A 15092-nucleotide genomic window follows, 5' to 3' on the forward strand; every position below is an offset into this window, starting at 1 on the left:
CTTTATTCATTCATTGAATGATAAATTACTACAAGCGAAGGAGATACACGATTTAAAAAAAGGAAGATCCAATATTTCACAATTGTATCTAGAATAACTGGAAAAGTGGAAACAAGACCAGATATAATTTGATCGTTATGATCCAATCCAAAATCGTTGTAGACCGAACCAATCATTAGTTCCCAACCATGGGTCGAGTGAAATCCGATCCATAAATCAGTAACTAAAAGAATAGAAAAAGCTTTTATTGTGTCACTTAAGTTATAGAGGAATTCCTGAACCCAAGAATTAAGAATGACGAGTTCTTCATTACTCAGAATAAAATAACCACTTAGAATAGCGAAACAGATTATATTTGTCGAGAAATGCAAAATGATATGGAGATCATATTCATTGTGTGCTTTGACTAATTGTATTGTTTCCTTGTGTATTTCTATATGAAGTTTTTGTATATGCGTTTCCGGGTACTCCTTTATCATTTCGTCCAATAGGAATAGTTCTTCTAATTCTATGAATCTTTCCAGAACGTTTTTCTCTTGAATATGATTCAAAAAATTTTCGGATTGCCTGGTATTCCACCAATTAGTAACCCAAGGTTCCAGACATTTATTAAATGAGAAAGAGACCCACCAGGGCAAAAATACTATAGATGCGAGATATGGGAGGGAGGCCGATGCTTTCTTTTTTTTCATTTTTTTTTTTCTGTGAATTGAATTGTTAATGAACCTGCTTCATTCGTTGACTCTATCTGATCTGATATTTCTTTGAAGCACGAGTTGTATAACAAGGTATTGACCTATGGGTCTATTCCTTTCCTATTATTGTGTAATAATTTTATTTTTTTTTTGATTTAGAAGGAATATAGACATAGAATAAGAGTTCTTTTCGGATGAAAATGAGAAAAAAAGAAATAAATATTATTCCAGATATCTCAATTGGGCAAATTTGAACCAATTTTATTTTCATTTGTTCCTTTCGATGAATACTCGAAAACCCACTTGAAGTAACGAATCGAGTTTCGAGACGAAAAAACTCCCCCTGGATCAATTAATTCTTTCGAAATGTTTCACCGTCTAACCAGAAAAGGGTATCAATTCCAAATCTTGGGCCTAAAAAGATGAATTCTGTATTACGAAATACATGTTCGGATAGGTTTGATGAATTTATATCTATACTTATTAGATTAGATTCGTTAGTTAGATTAGACCTTTTTCTAGTATAAAAGAATGAAGAAACTTCAGTTGTATTAAAAGAGGAATTAGCAAGTTCCTTCCCCCATCTTGAGAAAATATTTATTCTTCATTTTATTCTTCACTTCAGTTCGTTTCAAAATACTTCAATTGGTACGCGCAAGAAATAGGCCAATTCGGCAGCTTTTTGTTCAATTTCTCGTGGAGTAAAATTCTCATCAGTACGAGTCAAGGGAATGGCTCCTTGGCCTCTGATTTCCATATAAAGGACACGACGAGTATAAAGACCCTCTTTAACCTCTATTCTGATTGATTGGATATCTCTCATAAAGAAGCGAAGGAAGATGCGACGATTTATTCCAGGAAATCCCCAGCGAAAAATACACACTATTCCTTCTTTTCTATCGAATCGGTCATAACCGCTACCTACATTCCACGAAATTGTGCACCACAAATACGAGCTAATGAATAGACCCGCGATCCCGTAGAAAGACATCACGATCCCTTGTGGAAAAAAAATGATTTGCTGAGATGTAAATACGGGTATCAAATTCCTACCAAGATAACTGGAAGTTCCAACCACTAAGAATCCTAGTGAACCTAAAAAAAGGATACAGGCCCAGCAAAAATTACTCGTTTTTCGAGACCCCGTTATAAGTTCTATCCATATATGTTCTGATCGCCAATTCATACTATACTAGATCCAGTGCATTCGATTGGAATTGAGCGAATAACCCAAATAAATTTGACTTTACCTTTCTTGATCCCGAAGTAACTTTCATCAACTAGCACTATTCTGATGTGAAACATTAGGAGAGTAATTGGTTAGATACATTGACTTTCTATTTAAAATATTCACTAATCCATTTTGAACCAGCTATATTCACATATACATGCATTTATGCAGATATCATATATCCGCATAACGATTCTTTCATTTGTGTGTTCGGAAAGAGCCACATATCATACCATATTACACGAGATAAATATCTGTATTATCATCCAGTGTTGAAATAAATTGATAAGATTCGGTCCCATTGGGTCTAGACAATCTTATTTTTTTGGACATGAAGAAATAAGGAAACCATTGCAATTGCCGGAAATACTAGGCCCACTAAAGGCACAAAAATAGAGGGTAAGTTGGGATCTGTCATAGAATAGGTGCCTCAATTTAATATTTCTATCTGTTTTAATATTTCTATCTATTAGAAAGATATCTTCTTATGATATATCTATTACTTATGATATATCTATTATAAGTAATATCAAGCCATTATTATATTATATCAAGCCATTATTATATTATAAATATATTATAAAAAATTATAATAAATATTATTTATTTATAATATTTATTTATAAGTAATAAGTAATATCAACTATAATTCTATATGATTAGATAGAAAATGACTAGATAGAAACTATATATTCTATATTCTAAAACTATATATTCTATATTCTAAAATATAATAAATAAAATATAATAAAATATAAAATAAAAATTATCCGAAACCTCTGTCTCTTATTACAAGGAGAACTTATGTCACCAAAGAAAACACCTGATTACGACGAATTAAATACTTGTTCGCTACAAATAAAATAACTGAATCTAGTGCTATACTTTACATTTTTGAACTTGGATTCAAGGGAAAGAAACCGTGGAGCTGAAATAACTCACCCAGAACACCTTTTAAAAGATTACGTGGTACTATTGGGTCGAATAAACCTTTATGGAATAAATACTCAGACACTTGTGAACCTTCAGGTATTACCTTTTTTAATGTTTGTTCAATTACTCTTTTACCCGCAAATGCAATGTAGGCGTTAGGTTCAGCAATAATGATATCCCCCAACATACCAAAACTGGCTGTTACTCCACCAGTTGTAGGAGATGTAAGAATTGATACATAGAATAACTTTTTATCTGATTGATAATTAGATGAAGCAGAAGATATTTTAGCCATTTGCATCAAGCTCAAACTTCCTTCTTGCATGCGTGCTCCTCCAGAAGCACACACAATAATGACAGGTAGAGATCGATTAGTAGCATACTCGATCAAACGAGTAATTTTCTCGCCTACTACGGATCCCATACTACCTCCCATAAACTGAAAATCCATAACGCCAATTGCTACGGGAATACCATTTATTTGACCTATGCCTGTTTGAATAGCATCAGCTAAACCTGTCCTTCTTTGATAAGAATCGATACGATCTCCATAAGGTTCCTCTTTTGAACGAAAATCAATGGGGTCTATAGATATCATATCTTTATCCAGAGGATCCCAAGTTCCGGGATCAATCGAAAGTTCAATTCTATCTGAACTACTCATTTTCAAATGATATCCACACTGTTCACAAATATTCATTTTTGACTTAAAAAATTTTTTATAATTTAATCCATAACAATTTTCGCATTGAACCCATAAATGTTTGTATTTTTGATTTATATTGAAATCATTGGATTCTACTTCTTCATGGAAGTCGGATTCTACTTCTTCATGGAATTCTACTTCTTCATGGAATTCTACTTCTTCATTGAAATCGGATTCCACTTCTTCATTGAAATCGGATTCCACTTCTTCATTGAAATCGGATTCCACTTCTTCATTGAAATCGGATTCCACTTCTTCATTGAAATCAGATTCTACTTCTTCATTGAAATCATTGGATTCTACTTCTTCGTGGAATTCTACTTCTTCATGGAAATCGGATTCTACTTCTTCATGGAAGTCGGATTCTACTTCTTCGTGGAATTCTACTTCTTCATGGAAATCGGATTCCACCTCTTCATGGAAATCATTGAAATTTTTTCTAGTTCTTTTACTAGACCTACCGCTCTCACTACTATTTCTATTTTCAGTACAAATGAAGTTATAAAAGTAACTGTCACTGTAATTGTTGGTACTACCCGAAATAGAACTATTAATACTGACTTCAAAACGAAGATAACTATCAATGCAACTATTAATGTGATTATTCCAACCAGATTGAGTATCATACATGTAATGATAATAGTAGTGATTCTTTTTCTTAGACCCCCTACTCAAATAACTAGAAAGTTTTTTTTCTAGTTCACTCAGAAAAGAACTATCATTGTCAACCTCAAAAATCTGATTTTCAATATCAAAATATACAGAGTAACTGTCACCATTACTATCCCTAACTAAAAAAGTGTCATCAGAGATCAAACTCCAAATATCCTTGATTTCAAATAAAGAATCAACATTAGTGAAACTATAATTACCACTATGATTCCAACTAGGAATCTTTTTCTTCGTATCGTTCTTCGTATCGTTTAGAATAGGTTGTTCACTTCTACTGGTATGTCCAATACCATCAAGACTATCCATTGATTTACTTAGCCCACACCTAGATTTACTTAGCCCACACCTATGTTCTAACTTCTCGTTAGACAACATCGAACGGAACCACCATTTTCCCATAGAGTCTTTCTACCCCCTATTTGATGAAATACAATACATTCGATGGATAATCATTTTACTTTCACTATTTGATTTCTTATCAGAATTAAGCATACGAATCTAATCCTAATCATTAGGATTGTTAATTAATAACGAGTAAGTATTGAAAGAACGAGTAAGTATTGAAAGAAATGATTCTCCTTTGTGGGAAGCCGAGGTATCACTTCAATATATATTGATAGAATCTTTTTATAAATTTTAAAATAGAAAGACACAGCTTTCTTCCATGTGATGTACAAATTCTCATCGAAAATAGAGATAGTTGTTTATTTCTATAAATAAAGAATAAAGAATTTGTTCTCGTATAATCAAATAATTAAGTTTCTATTTTAACATGGAACGAAAAAGACAATATATAGGATGGGTAAAGGAGCCTTTCCCTTGGCTTGATCTATGGCCTGAAACTAGGAGATATAAAAAAGTCCACCAATCCCAAGGATCCATAATTAATCCAATCCTATGGATCCAACAACAAACAATAGAAGTATTGAGTTGTTTAGTCTTCGATCTTATCTTGTATATATATAGGTAAGATCTGTACATCTGTACATATAAAAGATATATGCAAATACATAGTATAGAATGCTCATTCTTTTTTTTTTTATTCGGCAATCGGCCCAATCTTTTTTTTAGGAAAAGATTGGGCCGACTTTAATTGCAATCAATTAGGAGAACAAACAGGAATTACTGAATTATGCACACTTACTTTTTCTCTTTATCTAGCTTATCTACTGGTTCGAATTCGAATTTGATCTCTTTCCATACTTCACAAGCAGCGGCTAGTTCAGGGCTCCATTTGCTAGCTTCACGGATAATTTCATTACCTTCACGAGCAAGATCACGTCCCTCATTACGAGCTTGTACACACGCCTCTAAAGCCACCCTATTAGCTACTGCACCAGGTGCATTTCCCCAAGGGTGTCCTAAAGTTCCTCCGCCAAACTGTAGTACGGAATCATCCCCAAAGATTTCGGTCAGAGCAGGCATATGCCAAACATGAATACCCCCTGAAGCCACGGGCAGAACACCTGGCATAGAGACCCAATCTTGAGTGAAGAAAATACCGCGACTTCGGTCTTTTTCGATATAATCATCACGTAATAAATCAACGAAACCTAAAGTCATCTCACGTTCCCCTTCCAGTTTACCTACTACTGTACCGGCGTGAATATGATCTCCACCAGACATACGTAATGCTTTAGCTAGTACACGGAAATGCATACCATGATTTTTCTGTCTATCAATAACTGCATGCATTGCGCGATGGATGTGAAGAAGTAGGCCGTTGTCACGGCAATAATGAGCCAAGCTAGTATTTGCAGTGAATCCACCAGTTAAGTAGTCATGCATTACGATAGGAACTCCTAATTCTCTGGCACATATGGCCCTTTTCATCATTTCTTCACATGTACCCGCAGTAGCATTCAAGTAATGTCCTTTGATTTCACCTGTTTCGGCCTGCGCTTTAAAAAGTGCTTCGGTGCAAAATAAGAAACGATCTCTCCAACGCATAAATGGTTGTGAGTTTACGTTTTCATCATCTTTGGTAAAATCAAGTCCACCACGTAGACATTCATAAACCGCTCTACCGTAGTTTTTTGCAGATAATCCCAATTTTGGTTTAATAGTGCATCCCAATAGGGGACGACCATACTTGTTCAACTTATCTCTTTCAACCTGAATGCCGTGAGGCGGGCCTTGGAAAGTTTTGGAATAAGAAGTGGGAATTCGCAGATCCTCCAGACGTAGAGCTCGTAAGGCTTTGAAACCAAATACATTACCCACAATGGAAGTAAACATGTTAGTAACAGAACCTTCTTCAAAAAGGTCTAAAGGATAAGCTACATAAGCAATATATTGATTTTCCTCCCCAACAACGGCCTCGATGTGGTAGCATCGCCCTTTGTAACGATCAAGACTGGTAAGTCCATCAGTCCACACAGTTGTCCATGTACCAGTAGAAGATTCGGCAGCTACCGCAGCCCCTGCTTCTTCGGGCGGAACTCCAGGTTGAGGAGTTACTCGGAATGCTGCCAAGATATCAGTATCTTTGACTTCGTAGTCAGGAGTATAATAATTCAATTTGTAATCTTTAACACCAGCTTTAAATCCAACACTTGCTTTAGTCTCTGTTTGTGGTGACATAAGTCCCTCCCTACAACTCATGAATTAAGAATTCTCACAACGACAAGGTCTACTCGATATAGATTATGCATGAATGAAACCTTTGACAAAAATAAAAATAAAAAAAAAGAAAAAAAATATTCAACTAATATTATCAACTAATTTCAATGTTATGTTAAAATGAAATGGTTCATTATTAGACCATGTATTTGATTCATCAAATACATCATTATTGTATACTCCAAATACATCATTATTGTATACTCTTTGATATATATGGCGCAACCCAAACCCAATGTTTGTTTTGCAAGTTTACAATAAAATCAAATGGATCTCCTTCTTATTTTGAATCCAAATACTAAGAAAAATTCACTCTTGACAGTGATATATGTTGTATATGTAAATCCTAGATGTGAAAATAGGCATAATTCATCCTAAAAGGGTATAAAGAATAGATAGGCGGAAATCCAATATCTATTCAAAAAAAAAAAAGAACAATGGCCAATTAGATCGAAATAATGAATCATAAATGGAGTTCGGGTTCGAATTCTATAGATAATAGAATCTAATACGGATGGTTTTTTCTATAATGATAGAGAAATGAAAGAGACTTACTCGTGATTTCATGTACTTAATATTTCTTTTGAAAAAAAGAAGGATTGGCTGAACTTGAAAATTGACTCATTGAATGAGTAATTGAATGAGTAAACGATTGAATCGTATTCGGTTGGGTGGTACCAACTAAATCAAGTGCTAACTCCCATTTATTTCTTATTGAATTAACCGATCAACTTGCTATCGGACATTTATTTTCGACTTGGCATGGCACTATTCAAAAAAACTTTCGACATACTTTACTTTAATTATAATTATGAGAATCAATCCTACCCCTTCTAGTCCTGCGGTTTCCACACTTGAAGAACAAAACCTAGGGCGTATCGCTCAAATTATTGGCCCAGTACTGGATGTTGTTTTTCCTCCGGGCAAGATGCCTAATATTTATAACGCTTTGGTAGTTAAGGGTCGAGATACTATTGGTCAGCAAATTAATGTGACTTGTGAGGTACAACAATTATTAGGAAATAATCGAGTTAGAGCTGTAGCTATGAGTGCTACAGATGGACTGATGAGAGGAATGGAAGTGATTGACACGGGAGCTCCTCTAAGCGTTCCAGTCGGTGGAGCTACCCTCGGACGAATTTTCAACGTTCTTGGGAGCCTGTTGATAATTTAGGTCCTGTAGATACTAGCACAACATCTCCTATTCATAGACCTGCACCTGCCTTTATACAGTTAGAGACGAAATTATCAATCTTTGAAACAGGAATTAAAGTAGTGGATCTTTTAGCTCCTTATCGCCGTGGAGGAAAAATCGGACTATTTGGAGGAGCTGGAGTAGGTAAAACAGTACTCATCATGGAATTGATCAACAACATTGCCAAAGCTCATGGAGGCGTATCTGTATTTGGCGGAGTAGGCGAACGTACTCGTGAAGGAAATGATCTTTACATGGAAATGAAAGAATCCGGAGTAATTAATGAAAAAAATATTGCAGAATCAAAAGTAGCTCTAGTCTACGGTCAAATGAATGAACCGCCGGGAGCTCGTATGAGAGTTGGTTTGACTGCCCTAACTATGGCGGAATATTTCCGGGATGTTAATGAACAAGACGTACTTCTATTCATCGACAATATCTTTCGTTTCGTCCAAGCAGGATCAGAAGTATCCGCCTTATTGGGGAGAATGCCTTCTGCAGTGGGTTATCAACCTACCCTTAGTACAGAAATGGGTTCTTTGCAAGAAAGAATTACTTCTACCAAAGAGGGATCTATAACTTCGATCCAAGCCGTTTATGTACCTGCGGACGATTTGACCGACCCTGCTCCTGCCACGACATTTGCACATTTAGATGCTACTACCGTATTATCGAGAGGATTAGCTGCCAAAGGTATTTATCCAGCAGTGGATCCTTTAGATTCAACGTCAACTATGTTACAACCTCGGATCGTTGGCGAGGAACATTATGAAACTGCGCAAAGAGTTAAGCAAACTTCACAACGTTACAAAGAACTTCAGGACATTATAGCTATTCTTGGGTTGGACGAATTATCCGAAGAAGATCGTTTAACTGTAGCAAGAGCACGAAAAATCGAGCGTTTCTTATCACAACCCTTCTTCGTGGCAGAAGTATTTACTGGTTCTCCAGGGAAAATATGTTGGTCTTGCAGAAACAATTAGGGGGTTTCAACTGATCCTTTCCGGAGAATTAGACAGTCTTCCCGAGCAGGCCTTTTATTTAGTAGGTAACATCGATGAAGCTACCGCGAAAGCTATGAACTTAGAAGAGGAGAGCAAATTGAAGAAATGACCTTAAATCTTTGTGTACTGACTCCTAATCGAATTATTTGGGACTCAGAAGTGAAAGAAATAATTTTATCTACTAATAGTGGCCAAATTGGCGTATTACCAAACCACGCCCCTATTGCCACGGCTGTAGATATAGGTCTTTTGAGAATACGCCTCAACAACGACCAATGGTTAACGGTGGCTCTGATGGGTGGTTTCGCTAGAATAGGTAATAATGAAATCACCATTTTAGGAAATGATGCGGAAATAAGTACTGACATTGATCCGCAAGAAGCTCAACAAGCTCTTGAAATAGCTGAAGCTAACTTGAGTAGAGCTGAGGGTAAGAGACAAGCAATTGAAGCGAATCTAGCTCTCAGACGAGCTAGGACACGAGTAGAGGCTGTCAATGTTATTTCCTACTAGTCAAGTCAATACATCAAAATAATAAAGAGAAGTTTTTAAAAAGTTCTTTATTATACACCACATGTTGATTCTGCCAATTGAACACAATCAAGTCTAATCTGATAAAACAAAAAAAGAAGATGGGGTAGAAAAACTTATTAGATATCATTTCATCGACTCCGGTATCTAATAAGTTCTACCTACTATTGGATTTGAACCAATGACTCCCGCCGTATGAAAGCAATACTCTAACCACTGAGTTAAGTAGGTCATTTATCACCACAAAAAGAACCCATCACTTCGGGGATTATAGGTGGAATATTATTTCTAAGCAATACTAATCTGTTCTGTTAAGCGTAAATAAATCTGTTCTGTTAAGCGTAAATAAAATAAATAGATCAGAGAGCTATGATGTGGATTATGGAATATCCATCTTGACAAGAAATTATCTATATGTTAAGATGTCTATGACAAGGGCTATAGCTCAGTTGGTAGAGCACCTCGTTTACACGCGCGCCAATGCTTTTCAAAGGAGCCTATTATGCAATGAACATAATTGATCGTATTGAGAAATCGATGTCTTACTCCATAGGTTCGAGGGAACAAGAGAACAATAGCCTGACAAATATTTGGTTCGGTCCGATTCAGGCGCGAATTCAGTTGCCAAATCAAATAGAACCCGCCATTGATTTGATAGTTGATAAGGTAAATACCCAGCCCATTCAATGCTAGGCATAATGAGTATAAGGGCCTCAAAATAACCTCTTTTCGTCCTATGAACTTTAAGGTGTATGAAGTCTCATATTCGACTGTTGCAGCGGGAGCGATAGAGATTCCATTTAACTTAGGTTGATCTAGGCCGAAGGCAGACCTAAGTCAAGATAACCCTTCTTTGAAACACTTTGGTATTGCTCCTAGATCAGAATACAAATAATAAATCAGAGCACATGGAACCATCTCATTATCTTCCTCTAAAGAAAAAAATATGGTGGACTAACTGATCTTTACATCAGTTGATGAAAGAGCCCAATGCAACAAAATGCATGTTGGGTCTTTGAAACAGTTTCGAATCATTTCGATAATAATCAGTTTGATCTGTTTTACCGAGAAGGTCTACGGTTCGAGTCCGTATAGCCCTAATCCTAATATATTATATTTTTGTTTAGTATATAGTTTAGTGTTTAGTATATAGTTTAGTATGGTTTTCATTTCTATGGGACCAACCAAGTCTAATCCTAAGTCACATGGGTCTAGGACCTATTCTTTTTCTTGGTCTTGGGTCTTGTCTTGTATTTGGAGAATCCCCCTAACTAATCACTAATCGTTTTTTGGCAGAACAAGAGCAACCTTATTGATTGATTCAGAGATAATGGAGAGATAACGAATTGGGCCTAAATATATTAACGTTTCTTCTTCTATATTCTATGAGTTGAGTGGGTTTGTGGATTTGATTTGGTCCGTCGAATCATTCGATAATGTGTGATTCTTTCTATTTGAAAATGTTATGTAAATCATTTATGATTCCGTCGATTATACTACTCCACTCTTTGCTATGTTTCATTGTCTAGTATAGGTTTGCTGTAAAACCTTTTTCTTGTAGCGAAATCTAACCCATTGCTTGGTCTTACCATTATATTATTAAGCGTTATTGCCGTAACAAAACAAACAAGTATTTTGGTTCATTCCAAATCGTAATCTTTGTTTAGTATTAGAGATTGGTCCGAAATAGAATGAATCTTTCATTCTAACTCTAATGAAATAACTCGATTCTTCTTATTTATTTCTGAGGAGGTGGGATAGTACAGGTTCCAAGTTTCCAATTTTTTGTATAGAAAGATATAAGTTGTTATATGTCACCTCTCAATTCAACGGATTGAATCAATTAAGAAAAATAGAAATGAAATCTAGGACAAGAAAAAGATAAAAAATCATTCGATGCATTAGATTATGTATTCATATTCGTATCAAATCAATAGAAGCAATGATCCTATACCCAGATTTTAATGAAAAAGGAATACTTCGAATAATATAGAATATGCTAGAAATCCCTAGACATTTTACCCCATATGACTATTGAAAAATTTAAGTTTTAAAAAAAGGAAATGAAATTATTATTATTTCATTATGTTGATTATATATAATCAACATAGTATTCTAATGAATATAGTATTCATAGTATTTAATTATAGGATATTTACTTTACTATATTATAGGGTATTGATATTTATTATAGTTATAGGCATAGGAATAGTTATAGGCATAGGATATTTTAGTATTTTATTACCTTTTTCTAGAGGATAGAGAACCCAAGACAAAGTGAGAGAGTTTTGTTTGTGTAAGAGCATCCTATGTCTACACCATATCTAAATAGAATCGAAATCCAAAATGTAAGTGGGATTCCATTAGATGAATCTTTAAACAAAACATGCCCCACAGCAAACAAACTCTAAACTATGCAGTTTGATTTGATCAAAATCAATTCTTGTTTCGCCTAAGATAAGAAGTTATGGATGAATTGACAATTCCGATTCGAATCGAATAATTCAGCATATTCCACATTAATAGGAGTACATTTATGTTTCTGCTTCACGAATATGATATTTTCTGGGCATTTCTAATAATATCAAGCGTTATTCCTATCTTGGCATTTGTAATTTCCGGAGTTTTAGCCCCGGTTAGTGAAGGACCAGAGAAGCTCTCTAGTTATGAATCGGGTATAGAACCCATTGGGGATGCTTGGTTACAATTTCGAATCCGCTATTACATGTTTGCTCTAGTTTTTGTTGTTTTTGATGTTGAAACGGTCTTTCTTTATCCATGGGCAATGAGTTTCGATGTATTGGGTGTATCTGTATTTATCGAAGCTTTAATTTTTGTGCTTATCCCAATTGTTGGTTCAGTTTATGCATGGCGAAAAGGAGCATTGGAATGGTCTTAACTGAATATTCAGACAATCAAAATAAAAATGAAGGAAAAGATTACATTGAGACAGTTATGAATTTGATTGAGTTTCCCTTAGATTGACAAAACAATTACCAATTCAGTTATTTCAACTACATTGAATGATCTTTCGAATTGGTCAAGACTTTCCAGTTTATGGCCGCTTCTATACGGTACCAGTTGTTGTTTCATTGAATTTGCTTCATTAATAGGCTCGCGATTCGACTTTGATCGTTATGGATTGGTACCAAGATCGAGTCCTAGACAAGCAGACCTAATTTTAACAGCCGGCACAGTAACAATGAAAATGGCTCCTTCTTTAGTAAGATTATATGAGCAAATGCCTGAACCAAAATATGTCATTGCTATGGGAGCTTGTACTATTACAGGAGGGATGTTCAGTACTGATTCTTATAGTACTGTTCGTGGAGTCGATAAGCTAATTCCTGTCGATGTCTATTTGCCGGGCTGCCCACCTAAACCAGAGGCGGTTATAGATGCTATAACGAAACTTCGTAAGAAAATATCTCGAGAAATCTTTGAAGATAGAACTGTGTCTCAACAGGAAAATCGATGTTTTACTACCAATCACAAGTTTTGTGTTAGACGCAGTACTCATACTGGAAATTATGATCAAGAATTGCTCTATCAATCACCATCTACTTCAGAGATACCTTCTGAAACATTTTTCAAATCCAAAAGTTCAGTATCTCCCCATGAATTAGTGAATCAGACAAGGTAAGGTTCTTTTGTGCAGAATAAGAAAGAAAGGGTCAATCTTAAAAATTTCATTGTAAATTGAAATACTCATACAAATACAAATGTGGGAGAGATCAAGAAGATGCAGCAGGATCGTTTATCTGATTGGTTAGTCAACCATGATTTAGTTCATAGATCTTTGGGCTTTGATTGCCGAGGAATAGAAACTTTACAAATAAAAACCGAGGATTGGGATTCCATTGCTGTCATTTCATATGTATATGGTTACAATTATTTACGCTCCCAGTGTGCCTATGATGTAGCACCAGGCGGATTTTTAGCCAGTGTGTATCATCTTACGAGAATACAGTATGGTATAGCTAAACCAGAAGAGGTATGCATAAAAGTATTTGCCCCAAGGAATAATCCTAGAATCCCGTCTGTTTTCTGGATTTGGAGAAGTGCTGATTTTCAAGAACGCGAATCTTATGATATGTTGGGAATCTCTTATGATAATCATCCACGCCTTAAACGTATTTTGATGCCGGAAAGTTGGATAGGTTGGCCCCTACGTAAGGACTATATTACCCCCCAATTTCTATGAAATACAAGATGCTCATTAAATGATAAGAAATTAATGTTTACTTAATACGACTATGACACGATTCCAGATTTCTTTCAAGTGAAGGAATATTTTTACGTTCCGTTCTAGATGAAAGAAAGTAACCGGACTTTAATTCGTATTATGGATAACCTAAAAAAAACTTCATTTATATTCAAAATTTGGAATAGATCATATCCATTTCGTATGAGCAGAAACAATGGGATGAATCAAAAGAGTTCTGCACTATGAACTTTGTACCGCGCACATAACTTACTTAGATGTAGATGGACCTCGGAAAGTAACGTAAGCAAGAGTGAAGAAATGGAATAAATGTCAAAAATATGAAATGAAGAAATGAAAAGGGATTGGATTTTATTTGTACTGTGTCTGAAGTGCATTCTGTCTATTGCTATCTTTTAACTCCTCTCGACTTTTAAGTTTTTTTTTACTTTTACTTATTTATTTTTATTTTGAATATAGATGAAGACTTAATATTCTTTTTGAATGAGAGAAAGCACAGTATGAAGAAACAAGAAAGAAAAAAGAGACGGGAGCATAATCTCACTTTGTTCTTTACCATAACCATCCATACATATATTTTTTACCAATCCCCCCAAGGGGAGGTATATATATATATACATCTAGATGAGTAAATATGTAACCAATCCCCCCAAGGGGAGGTATATATATATATATATATCTAGATGAGTAAATATGTAATAGATGAGTAAATATATGTAATAGATGAGTAAATATGTAACATCTAGATGAGTAAATACGTATCATGCTCTAGACTATTAACGCCCGATCTATCTCGATTAATTTGTATGAATATCTATCCGATACATTATTTACGTGTCAGGAACCAGATTTGAACTGGTGACACGAGGATTTTCAGTCCTCTGCTCTACCAACTGAGCTATCCCCGACCATTTCCCGTGCATCATCCTAGTAGAGTACTTGTGTCTATGTTAATTAAAGGGACTAAAAAGTAGTAAAAAATTTGACAAGTAAGTGTAAGGATAATGATATGGACTGTGAATGATTCAATAATAGAGATTCTTTGCCCATATATGTTCATTTGTACAGGTTCTATCCAAATTGGGATAAGATCCAAGGATTTTAGTTCGGATCCGTTTGTGAAAGAGTAGAGTGAATGAGAAAGATAGTGAATTTTGTTTGAACTGAACCACTGATGAAAAAAAAGAAGAGGATAAATACTTAGGAAGTAAAATAGGCTTTTTATTGGGGATAGAGGGACTTGAACCCTCACGATTTAAAAAGTCGACGGATTTTCCT

The 15092-nt window shown here is 35.2% G+C and overlaps 1 protein-coding gene and 1 pseudogene across 2 annotated transcripts; one reads left to right on the plus strand and one right to left on the minus strand.

Moving 5' to 3' along the window:
* Positions 1 to 674: 674 nt before the first annotated feature.
* Positions 675 to 7043, minus strand: LOC135671547 (ribulose bisphosphate carboxylase large chain). Its single transcript, XM_065179746.1, has one exon. It carries the CDS (start codon positions 6839 to 6841, stop codon positions 5378 to 5380), a length of 1464 nt encoding a protein of 487 aa, XP_065035818.1. The 5' UTR covers positions 6842 to 7043; the 3' UTR covers positions 675 to 5377.
* A 338-nt stretch (positions 7044 to 7381) lies between these two features.
* Positions 7382 to 12845, plus strand: LOC135671546 (ATP synthase subunit beta, chloroplastic-like; annotated as a pseudogene). The gene has a single exon (XR_010512769.1). The product of XR_010512769.1 is annotated as an ATP synthase subunit beta, chloroplastic-like (transcript).
* Positions 12846 to 15092: the final 2247 nt, after the last annotated feature.

This window comes from Musa acuminata, unplaced genomic scaffold, assembly GCF_036884655.1.
Source record: "Musa acuminata AAA Group cultivar baxijiao unplaced genomic scaffold, Cavendish_Baxijiao_AAA HiC_scaffold_1140, whole genome shotgun sequence".
NCBI classification, from domain to species: domain Eukaryota; kingdom Viridiplantae; phylum Streptophyta; class Magnoliopsida; order Zingiberales; family Musaceae; genus Musa; species Musa acuminata.